This window comes from Acanthochromis polyacanthus, chromosome 18 (genome assembly GCF_021347895.1).
Source record: "Acanthochromis polyacanthus isolate Apoly-LR-REF ecotype Palm Island chromosome 18, KAUST_Apoly_ChrSc, whole genome shotgun sequence".
Classification (NCBI taxonomy): domain Eukaryota; kingdom Metazoa; phylum Chordata; class Actinopteri; family Pomacentridae; genus Acanthochromis; species Acanthochromis polyacanthus.
The window spans coordinates 9,516,429-9,530,661 of NC_067130.1; the positions used below are offsets into that span (position 1 = coordinate 9,516,429).

General features: G+C 41.1%; 1 protein-coding gene across 5 annotated transcripts in view; it reads left to right on the forward strand.

The window, feature by feature from the left end:
• The window catches only part of rgs3a (regulator of G protein signaling 3a), a 142,598-nt gene that overhangs the window by 14,385 nt on the left and 113,980 nt on the right, over positions 1–14,233 (forward strand). For 2 of the 5 annotated variants that reach the window (XM_051938277.1, XM_051938278.1), the window contains exon 1: positions 11,593–12,433. The exons of the other annotated variants lie outside the window; for them this stretch is intronic. In XM_051938277.1, the coding sequence (XP_051794237.1) occupies positions 12,176–12,433 (258 nt within the window). In that variant the 5' untranslated portion in view covers positions 11,593–12,175. Of the gene's footprint in view, positions 1–11,592; positions 12,434–14,233 lie in introns of those variants that run through there. 5 annotated transcript variants of the gene reach the window in all.

Genomic DNA, 14,233 nt, shown 5'->3' on the forward strand with positions numbered 1-14,233 from the left:
TGATACTTTTACCCATTTTACAGCGCTGAAGAAGAAACACATTATTTAAGTCGGTGACAGCAACATGAAGAGAAAAATATTTACATGCAAAGATCTCTGTGGCATATTGAATTAAAACACAGCTTGGGACTCATTATGGGCAAATAAACTTCTAAAGTAATTTTGTTATCTTGAGGATTTCCTGTTTTCTCCCTATTTGGGGGCTCACTGCTCTATTCTTGGACTTGTGCTCCATGTGCTGCCTCCCTGATGCTTTTCTGTGTGGATGCCGTATGGTTTGGCCAGCAGCTTGCAGAACCCGGTGCTGAACTTCAGTGTGCAGGTGTAATATGTCAGAGGTTCACATTGGGATGTTTTTTGGGATTAATCCCATCAACACATGTTGTTTTACCCATCTGGCTGCAGCCTGCACTGACTGCACAAGAAAGCAACAAACAGGGAAAATATGCTGCTACCATTGTTTGGCAGACTAGTTAGCTCAGTGTAGATATCTGAAAAGCTGTGATGTTTCCTCAAGCTAACATTACACATGTTGCATATCTGAATAGGTGTTTAAATTGTAGCCTGATGCTACACCTCCCTAATCCCTACCTTGCACTATTTGTACATGTGTAATGACTTGCTCTTTTAGTATATAATATACAGTGCAATCTTGTATTTACACAGTGCAATCGCTTTTTATAGTAATGTATTTTGTGCTCTTTTGTTGTACACTGCTAACCCAACGAGCTGCTAAACTCCCTTTCGTTGTTTTTTAAACAATGATGAAGCAGATGTATTCTGTTCTATTCTGTTCTGCTCTGTGCTATTTTCATCTGTGTTTTTTTATTCTATGCTATTCTAGTCTAGCCATATTCTATTCTATTCTGGCCTTTTCTGTTCTCATCTAGTCAAGTCTTATTCTCTTCTAGTCAAGTTCTGTTGTGGTCTAGTCTAGTCTAGACTTATCTGTTTTACTTGAGTCTTCTCCTGTTCTACTTGAGTCTTATCCTGGTCTGGTTGAGTTTAGTCGAGTCTTATCGTCTTCTAGTTGAGTCTTATTCTCTTCTAATGCTGCCTAGACTTTTTCTGTTTTCGTCGGGTCTTATTCTAGTTTGGTTGAGTTTTATTCTGGTCGAGTCTAGTTGAGTCTTATTCTGTTTTGGTCGAGTTTTATTCTGGTCTGGTCTGGTCTCGTTGAGTCTTATTCCAGTCTAATCTAGTTGAATCTTATTCTATTCTGTTCTCTTCTGTTCTAGTTTTGTCTGATCTGGTCTAGTCTTATTCTGTTCTAGTCGACTCTTTTTCTGCTCTAGCTTAAAGGCATTAGCGGAGATTTAATTTCCTACAACTTTGAACGTAGCATGTGCATGCACACATACAACCTCTCCCTCACCCCCCTCTAACCTCCCCCCTCTTAACATTTACGAAGAAACACCCCCATCCAGAAACTTGCGTAGCACTCGTGAAGTTGTCTTTTACGGCTGGGTCCCCCTGGATCTTTAGCTGCCATTATGTAAAAAAAGATGAGCAAAACAAGTCGCCAGCTAACTACGCAGCTATACCAAAGCAACACATACAGAAAACACGTAAGTCCAAGGCGTACGTAATCTACGTAATTAGGCCTGAGCCGGAAGATTTTTGATTGACAGGAAAGGGAGCAAACCAAACGCCTCGGTCCGAGCGCTTTGATTGGCTGATGTTTTTTCAGGTCCTGCCATGTCCACAGTTATTTTTTTTAAATTTTTTATTCCTTTAGAGACCATACATACAAGTCCACTAAAGGTCAGTATATTCATTTTATGTGAATCAGGTAATTTAAACAAAAAAAAAAAACATCCTCCACAATGCCTTTAATCTATTCTTATTGTTTTAGTCCAGTCATATTCTGGTCTAAATAATAAAATATTCCAGTCTAATCTCGTCAAATCTTATTTTATTCTGTTCTCTTCTGGTCTTGTCTGGTCGAGTCTTATTCTGTTCTAGTCAAATCTTATTCTGGTCTGGTTGAGTCTTGTCCAGTCTTATTCTGATCTATCTATCCCACTCAATATTTTCCCAGAGGGTTGAAAACTAAGTGCATAAATAATAAAAGCTATCAAGTTGAAAATAATTTTTTTAAACTATACAATCATTTGATAATAGAAAATCGAAACACAAGAGTTTGGCCTGTTATCAAGGTGTTGAAGAGCAAAACTTTGTCATGTCAAAGTCCAGTGTACAAATTTAAAATTAGCTGCCGCATCATGAAAATCAACATTTAAATACTTAAATTAAGCTTAGAAGTGTTTTTTTTTTAATCACACTTAGATCCAAATCTATAAATATGTTACTGCTTTGAATAGTTTGAATAGTTTGGATGCTACATTTTTGCTGACACTAAAGCTGTGGAGAAGGATTTATTTTTGTGTATTGGTAGTCTTATTGGGTTCTGAAATTCCAGAGTGATATTCATGCACAATTTAGCTCGTGTTAACACATGATGTCAACATGTTTTACACTTCAGCAAATTCACTTATGCAAGTTCAGATGCATTAGTAACACGGCGTATATTTAGAAGACGCATAAAAAGTATATCATATCTTCCCTACATGGATATATGAATACAGGTACTAGTTATAGATTACATTTTTTTGCTGTAGGTGTTTTATATACATGAATGTGTCCAACTTGAGAGGAAGGATATAATGCAGCTTTCAGTCTAACTATGCAATCCAAATATACACTCTACAGCTTATTGTCAGAAAACAGCGCAGCACTTCAGCAGAATAAAACATGCTGACAGACTGTAAGCACAGAAACAGTGGAAAACACAACCACACCTGGCCAGATCTGCTCTAAGAGAAATACCCCAGTATGCTCCACATATTAATAATGGAAGTGTAACCTTAAACTTGCAATTTCCAGTCAAACCAACCTCTAAGAAGGCAAACATCCAGCAGTGAATCTCAGCGATGTTCTTGGGAGTTGGATTGAAAGGCAGCCAAAACTTAACTTTGGAAAATAAATATTTTATGATTGGTTAGTTATGGAAAATATTTGGTCAAATTTACGCACAATAACAGTTTGGTTAGGTTTAGGGGAATGTTGTGGTTTTGAATCGCTTTTTTGTTCATGTTAGGACAGTTGTGGGATGTTGTCACAATAATAAACACTTGGTGATGGCTCAGGGAGAATCAGGGTCATGGTTGAAAGACGCCAGTGTTGACTTGTGGTTGGAAATAGGAAGCAAACTGTGGTCTCTTGTGTTAAAATCCAATATTCTGTAGACCCATTCTTTCACCCTGGCCTTGTCTCTATGTGCTATCTGTTCTCTCTGCAGTAACACCACCTGACTTCTTAAGGATATAGTCGCTTGAATGTGTAAACATGTGCCAGTTCTGGGCACAAGCTGAAACCGCTGGTGTTACTTTTCTTGGTAGGAGTTTCTCAACATTGAAAATAAGTTTTAAGATGCATGCTTGTTGCTCTCTTTCTGTCTTGTTTTTTTTTTTCCATCAGTCCTGTCTGGAGTGAAAAGTTTTCTCTTTACCAAGTCCTGTTACTTGGGGACAATGTTGATACAGAATTTGTGTACGTAAAAATTTCGAAGTGTGACCACTAAAAGCCACGTTAATAATTAAAAAACATAGTGGGAACCTGCTCCTCAGGCTTATAAAAATCTGTGAATGTTCTTTCATTAAGAGCTGCTTCTCAAATTAGCATTTAATCTTACATTATAGCTGACTCGAGATAAATTGATTATAAGCCTGGTCGATTATCGTGGCCGATATTTGGCATTTTTCAGATTATTAGTATTCATGTTTTTCTCTTCTTGCTGTCTGTAGTCACTCTGTGAACTCAGAAATGTCTCTCCAGCAGAAACCACAAGAACTTAACAAGAAACACAAGCCGTTGCCACAAACCATTAAATTAGCTCCTCTCAGGCTATGCTAGCATTACACTAAGTTTGAAGTCTGCCATAAATTACCCTGAAACACAATCTGGAAAGCAACAACTAATAAGGCTTTAAGATCTTGGGCCTTAGTGGGCAATAAAAGTGACAGAACAGTGAAAGATTAAGAAAATAGTGAAAAACTGCAGGAGACAAACAGATCAATCTCAGCTGATCCCACATAAACAGAGCAGAGTGTCCTAATTTAATCACAATTTTTCTGTTTTACATGTTCAGTTATAGTCAAACTTATTAATGAAGAAGCCTAGTTATGAATGACGGGTTCCTTAATTGCCATCAGTATCAGCTCTAAAAAACCCATAATAGTTGATTAAACTGACCCATTTCCAGACTAATTGAATTCATGCACTTTTATTAGTTTTAGTTTAGATTTATACTCCACAAATGTTCTTAAAGTGCAACAGGTAAAGGGGTAAAGCAATTCGTGTCGCTTTAATACCAGCCCTCACTGCTGGATGCATTCACTCACAAATGGTCATTTACTTCAAAAATATATATATAAAAAAAACATTAAAATTTGCACTCCTGGAGCTGCTCTTACTTAGTCCCTTTCAGACGATCAGTATGACACTAAAACATATCCGTGTTGCTTTTGAAATACTCCAGGATTTGGACTCCGTGGAAAGCAGTGGTCATATGGAGTTTCTACAGCTACTAAGCCCAACTGTACAGGATTAACCGGAGGAGGCTGCTTTCCTTTCACCTTTGACACACTCTTGTTCGCTTTATTCATAATAGGGGTCACATACAGAAACATAAGCTGAGGATCATTTATCTCAAGAAGTGCTGCTGCTACATTTGACCCTGTGGTCTAAGTGGATTTGACAAGGCAAATGTTCATTTTCTTTAGAGTTGTCGCTACATTCCTGACATTGCTAAGAGAATAATGATGCTCCATGCAGAATGTCAAGACTTTGAACAGCATTTTAAAGTCACTGAAGGCAGCGAGGAGGGCAGCAATCATGTGGAAAGGTTTTACATCCGTACTTGTGAATGGTCCTTTCCTCTCTCCTGACCCTCCTCTCCCTCTTCCTCTTTATCTGCGGGTGAATCAGAGTAACATATGATTGTGCGGTTTGTGTGGGACAGTCTCGGGGGAGAGTTAAAGGGAGGAGGTGGGGGGGGGGGGAGCACATTCACAGACTAAATTAGGGGAGAATGGAAAACCTTTTAGACTTTCTCTTCTTTTCTGTACCCGTCTTCTGTTGCCTTGTCCTTGCTCCCTTTCCAGACCGCTGCGTATTTCCTCCCTCGTTGTTGTCGCGTCCTCCTCCACCTCCTCTCCTCTCTTTTCCCTCTCTTTTCTCTCTCTGTCACCCCGTGGCCATCACCCTTACCAGACAAAGAGCTCTGTGGTATCATTAACTGCCCACTCTTTACCGACTCAAACATTTTCCAATGTTTGATGATGGCCTTGCACATGAATAATTTCAGTGATTTACACGGGGCTCATTAAGGGCTTGTTGCTGAAGGTAATACTTGATATCCACAAAGGAATGTCCCTCAGAAAAACCACAAGGCTATTTCAAGAACACTTTCCAATCCACCGACTGCACTTTTACAACTTTCTTCTGCGTTTTGGTGAAACCGTTGTCCTCGTTTATTTGGTTAATTACCACGTTTCAGGAGGTAATCAGCACTTAGAAAATGCGGCGCCAATCAGTTTCTTCTGTTTTGCTTTTTTTCTGAGTCACTGTAAGATCTTTTCAATTTTTCCAGAAAGCTTGTGCTGCTTTTGAAGATAATGAAGGTAGGTGTTGCTGGCATTTGGGATTAATAGTCACAGGAATGGCATTTCGTGATGACAAATAATAAACGGCAGCTTTTGATCAGTGTGATATTCAGCAAAATGTCCACTTTTCCCTTCAAGAAAACATGAAATTGTAATAACATGCCTTTTTGAAAGAATAAAAGGACTTCCAAATTCCATATCATTTGGAAATCTCTTCTATTTTGAATGTTACTTTGAATTTATATGCCTTCTATATACGGTAGGTTCACTTTGCCTGTCAAATAATATTGAAATAAATGTCTGCTTTCTCACTAAAGCAGAGATTAAAGACTAAAGATAAAGCATAAAGCAAGAGTTCATCAACTTAGTTGCCATATCAGCATTTATCAGTTATGTTTACAGACAATGGGGAAAAAAATGCTATCTGCTTATGTGAATGGCAGGAGGCAGAGAGTTCATGAATATTAACAATAGTTGTGCCTCGGACAGCGTGCCCCCCCGCATCAATTTGCTTGTCAGCTGGCATTAGCTCCTAAACCGTTTCTGTGTAAATGAGTCTGACACTTGTGTCTGATGGGAAAGATGGGAAGGAAGGGCGAGGTGAGCTGAACAGAGGACAGAGGGGTTAGATTTTCTGGCCGGCGTCTCAGAATAAATGAAGAATGGTTAGTTTTATTGCCAGAACATATCCCTTTGTGAGTATTTTGGGACCTGGCTGCTATTAACCCTCCTCCCTTCTCTGCACGACTCCGAATATATAAGTGCTTAGGCTGCCCTTTTTTATGTTGCTTCTAATTTGAAAGAAGTATCCTCTTTAAACACATATGAGACAACGTGTGTTATGTGGTTTGCTCCCTGCCATCTCCTGACCACATGTCTTGTTCTTGAGTGAGACCCTGACCCTCTAAATGGCTCTTGAGGAGCAGGACGGTGCCATGCATGCCAACTCCGCCACCGTCACTGTGTGTGTGTGCATAAGTGAATGAAAGGCTTTGTAAGGAACTTTGTCCCTCTCAGGCTGAAAATCGCTGGCGGCATGGCTCTAGAGATGGCATTGTTGGACTGTCAGTCAGTCGAACCGCAGCTTTAGCCCAGACTGTAATGACGTAGCATCTATCAGATGAACTGAAGTTTCATGCAGACGGTCATGTTTTCATCATTTAGAACTTCAGTCACTTACAGTAAGTGATCCCTTAACTTCTCATTGAGCACCATCACCAGGCCAAACTTTAACTTTTCAAAAAACATGTATCTCCTGTTTACTCAAATTATTAATTTGATTGATTGATTCATCCAACATGCATTCAACAAACTTACATTTGCAATAAGCTACATTTCGAACAGTAAGTGTAGCATTAATATGAAGGCAGATTTAGAGGAGTCATGGCTTCTTTAGTAGAGACTTAGCCTACACTCCTTCTGCAACTCTATCGCCACAGAATTACATTCCTACTGAGCAACTGTGCTTTCAGTTACGTCCTGAGGAAAATGTAATTTTGTTTAGAAATAAATGCACTTTCTCATTTGTGACCCTGTAGGAGAGACCATGGGCGTAACCACCATCTCAGAAGTGAGGGGGACAAATTTTTCAGAGCGATTTATCATTCTCTTACATTTAATTGCACCGTCCTTAGTGGCTAAAGAACCACATAATCCCTAACAGCCACAGTGCAATACCAGGGGACCAACTAGGCTAGTTCTTTAAACTATAAAGTATAAAACTTTAAACTATAAAATCTAAAGTTTTAGTGGCCAAACTCTAGTTGAGTTGACAACAATGTCCCTTGAACATCTACTGGACGAGTAGCCAAAGGTGCCAAACACTGAACATGAAATGATCCGTACTGCCTGGTTTCTCCCTGCAATAGATATCTTATTTTCAGGAAGTTATAATCTCTCCTTACCTGTAAAGACCCTACATCCTTGTCCCTGCTGCTGGCCTCTGATCCATCTCCTCCCTGACTCTGCTCTTTCTGTTATGGCAATAAACATAAAAAATGTGGTAAGTAAAATTCTGAAATAGCATTAGGAAGAGTAAAAATTGCAGTAGAATTTAACCTCAAAATCACTTTAACCCATAGATACATATTTTTTTCTCAGCCACTTATATATATTTTTTCACCTCTGCAGACCCTGCATGGTCAACATTACTGCTGGCCGCCGCCTCTGGTCCATCTCCTGCCTGACTCTGCTCTTTGTTATGGAAATAAAAAAATAAAAAATATAAAAAAGTTTCTGAGATAGAATTAGAAAGAGAAGGAGTAAAAAGCAGTTGTAAATTTATGCCATAGATAGCCTATTCTTTTTTCTCCTCCCTGACTCTCCTCTTTTGGGACCAAAAGACTTAAATACATGGAGAGCAATTGTGAGCACATCTGCCCAGAAATGAAAGAGGACTGGGTTTATTCCAAGAATAAACTAATTAGCAAGTAATTTAACAGAGGCAACCACATTTGAATTATTGTTAACTAGCTTAACATATTGATATATTGCCACGTTTTACCTTGTCATCATTTAGCTAACAAGTCTAACATTGTTTGTATCCAACAAGGTCACACAACTTACACGGTTTGTTTGGAAAAAACTGTGTAAAGTTTTTTGCTTCTTGCTAGCTCTGGCTGGTTTGCTAAACATTACTCCAGACGCACGTTCAGCACTGCTCAGCACAGCAGCACGTCTCCTCTGGAACACCTGCGTTAGCATGCGCTCATGGTGCATTCAAAGACGGCTCGGGAAAACACGTTACTAGATGCTAATAACGGGTTTAGCTGTTGTAACGGCTGAAACAAGTGCGGGGGGACAGAGGGGACAGATGTGGAAAGTGCGGGGGACATGTCCCACGCGTACCCCGCGTCCGCTATGCACATGGGAGAGACTTCCACTTTGAAAGAGCCACAAAGTCCATGTACGGAGATAGTAGGGAAGGATGGAGGCACAACTCTGCAAACTGTCACCAAATAGAGCTTAGTTTGTGCACCATGATGGATGAGAGATTTAGGTTCTGTTCTCAGTCATTGTTTACTTGAGTTTTTGCTCCCTTTCTGGTTAGGTTTACCCACCAAAATGACATGGTTAGGTTTAGGGACAATATCAGGCTTTGGCTGACGCTTTCACAATGATTACTACATGTTAAGACCTTACTTAAGGTTAGGCACCAAAATTGCTTGGTTTGAAAAAGGAAAAATCTCATGATTTGGGGTTTAGATCCAACCCTTTCACTACATGTTTGAAGTGGCTTCCATTTTTTGGGTTACCAGGGTGATGAGTCAAATCCCATCTCATACATGATTGGTTGGCTAAAAAGGAGTGTCAGTGAAGCAATAAAATACACAGCAAAGATAAGCTGTTTAGAAACCGATTTGCGACAATGTGTTTGAGACTGCAGTTTAGTTGTATAAGAAGACAATTTCTGGAGAAGAGGTTGTCCTCCATATGTATAGTAACCTGAGTTAAATGTTTTGGTATCTGGTTTGCATGAATGTTAGTGCATGTGTGTCCCTCCCTTTGAAACAGTCGGTCCTCCCTGAGCTTATAATCAGCCCGCAAGTGACATCCCACACTACACTGGAAAAGCAAAATGCATTTCGATCAGATGGTATCCCCCAAAAACATATAATTTATTTATTTAAAGTATTTTACTAATGCTGTTTGCCTAATTTCTGTGCCCTTGTTTCTTTGCAATTCAGTGTGAGAGTCTTTACTGTTGTTTTGCTGCTCAAATGTGTTTGGCTCCAGTCTTTGTGTGTCCGTTTCCACTCGTGAATCCACTCCGGTCCAATGGACTGTTAAAACACACAAACCCTGTCTTCACAAAATTATGTTCCTATGCAAATAAACTGCATTCTCAATTAGGCTTTAAAGGAAATCTGTCTTCTGCTGGGTTATGTTTCACAAATATGTCACTAATCAACATGTTTTGCCATTAATTTTACACTGACAGGAACTTTCCTGTCACTCGTTTTTAGCTAATCAATCATGTATTAGATGGGCCAGGACTTGTCACCCTGACAAGCCAGAAAATGGAGCAGATACTAGACAATGACATTTTTCCTAACTATACCCAAGTAGTTTTGCAGCCTAACCTTAAACGAGCTTATGTGACATGCTTGGTTCCATTTGGATCTTTTTGTTTGTGTCTTTGCAAGACAATTTTACAAACATGTAAAACTTAATTCTTATGGTGATGATTTGCCGCCCATCACGGGACTCGAACCCTGTCCTTATTTTTTGTTGTCTCTCATGGAAAAAAACATTTCTGGTTGTGCAGGGAGGGGTGGGGTGTGGGAACATGCCTGTAATTTTGGTCTAAGATACTGGTGCTGTAGTGACATCCAGTGGTTCTGAAAGTTGCACCCGGAACCTTTAACTTTCACTCTAATTAGTCTTAAGGTTGAAGCTGCAGTAGGCTGTTGTTGTCATCTCAGCTCTCTCATATTACGCACAGTGTCGCCTTCACTATGTTGCACCTATAGTGTAGTTATGAATCTGTATGCTGAGCTTTCACTGTTTGAATTTAAAGTGCAACTTGAGCTGTGAACCTGAACTTGGCCTTAGACCCGTCCTGTGTGTTTACTGGCTTGGAAGACGCCTCCTCCTTTGATAGCTGTTTATTCAGGTCAGGAAGAGAGAGACAGACAGACAGAAAATGAGAGAGAGATCCCACACTACTAAAAAACAGATTGGCCTCGTCTGGCTCCTAGACAAGCTTTTCAAACTCTTCTTTCACTCCTCTCCCTAAGACGGGCTTTCTTCTCTGCTTTTATTCTCTCCCTCTAATCCGTCCTTCTGCCTATTTAGAGGTGAACAGCGCAGCGTGAAAGAGAGAGAAAGTGTTTTTGTGTGCTTGACGGGTAACCCTCGCCCTTTTGAAAAGGCAAACAGGGAAAAGTTGCCATTACTACTGGCATAAAGGGATCTTAAGACAATGGGCTTTTCTGCCACTTTATTAACATTGTAGAGACTAGAGCAGCACTGCTCCTCTTTCACCCCACTCTTTCTCTGTCACTTCTCTGTCCGTGTTTCATTCCCCGAGCCAGACATCCAAGTGATTAAGAGGAAAAGAGGCAAGCTGGGAATTAATGGGGCTGCTGAGGGGTTAGATTGGCCACTGTTTTTCAGTCGTAATTTAACAGGCTTTTTCCTGAAACCGCCACCGAGGTGTTTGCTGTTATTATTTTTTGAGATTACCACCGCTTTCCCAGACATACGGATATCAAAAACAAAAACAAATGTAATGTTTGGATAACTGTACGAGTGGGGGGGGGAGATTGTTCGGAGTTCGCAGACCTGCGAATTTCCGTGTTGGGTGGTTGGAGGTGAGGGGGGGAGCAACTGAAAGGAAAAGCAGAGGAAATATGGAAGTTGAAAACATAATAAACAAGCATAATGTCTGGACGGAGATTGGGGAGTGTGGGAGCTTTTGGTGGAAAGAGTCTGATGAGGTGTGAAGTATGATTGAGGTATATGTGTGTGTGAGATTAAGGTATGTCCCTAAACAATACTGCCGTCATTGTCTCTGCTTAGGAAGTGTGGTCATTGAAATTCGCAAGGCCCAAAAGTCATAAGCAATCAGACCCGTTTCCGTTTACAGTGCACATGTGGTGCTACCTCCACTGACATGTAACTCTTCCCTTTTTAAATCCTGCCTCACACACTCATACATTTGTGCCACCTATATTAGCCACTACAGAGTGTATTTGCAAAAGACTGAGGGCTATAGCACCTCTCACAACCTCATAGTGTGGACTCAGGAAGCAAACTGGCCTTATCGGGGGCAGACACACAAAGCTGTCCTGGCTGTAGGGTGGCGAGGTATGCGTAAGTGCGTCTGTGTGTGTGGAAGAGGGGGGTGGCGGTGGGAGGCACTTCCTCCTATTCTTCTGCTGTTGAAGAGTTCCCATGAGCGCCCCTGCCAGGAGCTACAGTGTGGCCTGAGCAGGCCGAGCCAGCACCAGTCTCGCCTACATGACGCCGCCATGCTCTCACACAGCTGACCTCAGCCGCTACTGCAACTTCTGCTGTTCAGGCAACAGAGCAAGGAGCTGCACGGTGCGCTACTGGACAGAGTAAACCTGAGAGGAGAGGGAGAGGGTGGAAAAGATAAACAACAGAAGAAAAGGAACTGAAGCTTCCAGGCAGAGAAGTGGAGCATTTGAAGCTGTGGATGAAATACTAGGTACAGACTGCAAACTTGTTGTCATTTCTGACAAACCTTGAATAGAAAAAAGTGCAGTTGAAGGTCAGTGGCAGAGTGATTCCAATTTTGCAGAGAGGACAAGAATGGTAAATCGAGACTCATTTGGGGGAAAGGTGATTCAGAGCGAAGGCCAATTTGCCTGAAAAGAAATCTCCGAGGAGCGCTTTTGTTACACTCGACAGATTCCTGTTTGTTTTCCCTCAAGGTGAAAAGCAATATTATTATCAAGAGCCACCTCTGCTTGGACTGTCACCTCGACACCTCAGGACTAGAGTCACCCCCAGCGGCTCTTTGGGCAGCTGTCACAGTCGAGATGATCCACAACACTCTGAAGTCTTCGGAGCCACCAGAGCACAGCCCCAGGAGGACACACTCAGCCGCACAGAGGAAGCTGTGGCGATACTCGGGCTGTAGAGGGGCCGGCCAGGTGGAGAGTCAACGTCGCAGCGTTTGCGTGTTGGCTGCGGACTTGAACACTGGAGAGGGAGGAGGAAGAGGAGGAGGAGGAGGTGGTGTGATGCACACTATCCACGGGCTGTGTCACCTCTGCATCGGATGCAGGCTGCCTCAGGTGTGTCTGTGGTGAAAAACAAAGTAGGAGAAAGAAGACGGGGTTTGTTTGTGAGCGAGAGGACGAGACGGTGCGATCTCTGATCAGTGCTTTCGTAAATTAAGACTAATAATTTGTAACACTAGCTGCACAAACAGTCTAACACTGAAGGAAAAATAAAGAAGAAACTGAAGTGGTGTTAGCTTTGTTGACACACTACTGGATCCTGGTGCTATTGTAGGAGAGGAAAATGCACTTTCAGCTGCATGTCCTGCACACCCGGAAAAAGAAAAAGTGCTCGTGAGCGAGTGCAGGAGATATGAGGGATGTGCTTTTCTTGAAAGGGGAAAACCAGCTCTCTGTCCTTTACATTATTTATCCTGAGAGAAGGATCTGATGGAGGTGGAGAGCAAAAATGGACGAGAGGAGGCAAATATCGGTGATGATATAAGCTCAGTCTCCACATTCAAATTGCACATTAAAAAATAAGAATTATGTGCAATTAAATCTAATAGTGTATATAATTTAGTTGTCTTTGGGGAACAGAATACAAGAGCAGAAGCTGAATAGACTAAAAGATCACATCTTGAGAATATTTGCAAGACTGCGCTCACAAAAATGCAGCATGACACATGTCAGATGAGTGTGTGGGTTTTGCTGTCCTATAGTCACTGAACACACCGGCCCAGAAAACACCGTCTGATCGCGTTGTGTGTCGGTAGCTGTTAGATTTTATTTAGTCTCCGTGCACCTGTCGGGGTTTAGTATTGCCTCCTCTGCATCGGCGAGACTCGTACTATAATAATCAGATGGAGATTGGTAGGATTTCTGCTCCAGACCAGTCTGAGATGATGGTGGAAGCACTGAGGCATGAGTGTAAAGAAAGGGAACAGCTCCGTCACTCATGCATGAACGCATGCTGCACACACATAAGCTGCAGGGTTTTCTTCCTCAGGGTGCATCTAAATCATCACAAGAAAGTTCTAATCTCGAGTTTTAGTCTTGTCAGTTCTCATATGCTTGAATTATTCATTCATCAATAATGCCCTGCTCACACAATTTAAATATTTAATGCAGGCTGACAACTTTTCCCCTTCATTTATCTTCATTCATTTCACTAATATGTCTTGTGATTGATGCACTGAAGAAAAAAAATCACTTAAAGAACATTCATACTGATTGATTGGAATATTCTCTTTTCAATTTGAAAAGAGTCCGCGTGCTTTCATTTAGGAGTTGGAAAAAGGGGGCATTGGACTGCTTTTTTTTTAAGCCAAACTCGAGGTAGTCCAAGTTCTCGGACTCAACAATCCTTACAAATGTAATTAACGCTGCAAAGGCTCTGGATTCTGGATGAATCAGTCCACATTAGGCAGCTCTGTGAGTTCCCCTAAAAAGGACACAATGTCTGAAAAAGCTTTTGATAAAAAGGCAGAAACGTAGATGCAGACGGATAGACGAAGCATGACTGATAGATCCCCGCCTCACTTCTGTTCATTTTCAGTCACAGCCATTGCTTCCCTCTGATTTATATGACATATTCAATTTCAAGCTGGTCTTTCAAAATGTGGCAACTAACTGTTTGTTGTTTGTCTTAATTCTAGTGAAATGTTGTGTTTTGTACCACCTGTTAGTCTATTTGTCTTTGTCCTCTCCTCTGTTTTTGAACTTTTTGAAGTCCCACTGCCCTCTTTTAACCACTATATTGAGCGTCTCTTAATGTCAGCCTCCTGTGTATCTCATTTTCGCTCTCTGTTCTTGTCACACAGCCAGACTTCAAGATAATTGCATCATATCTGTCTGTCTTTATACTAACTTTTT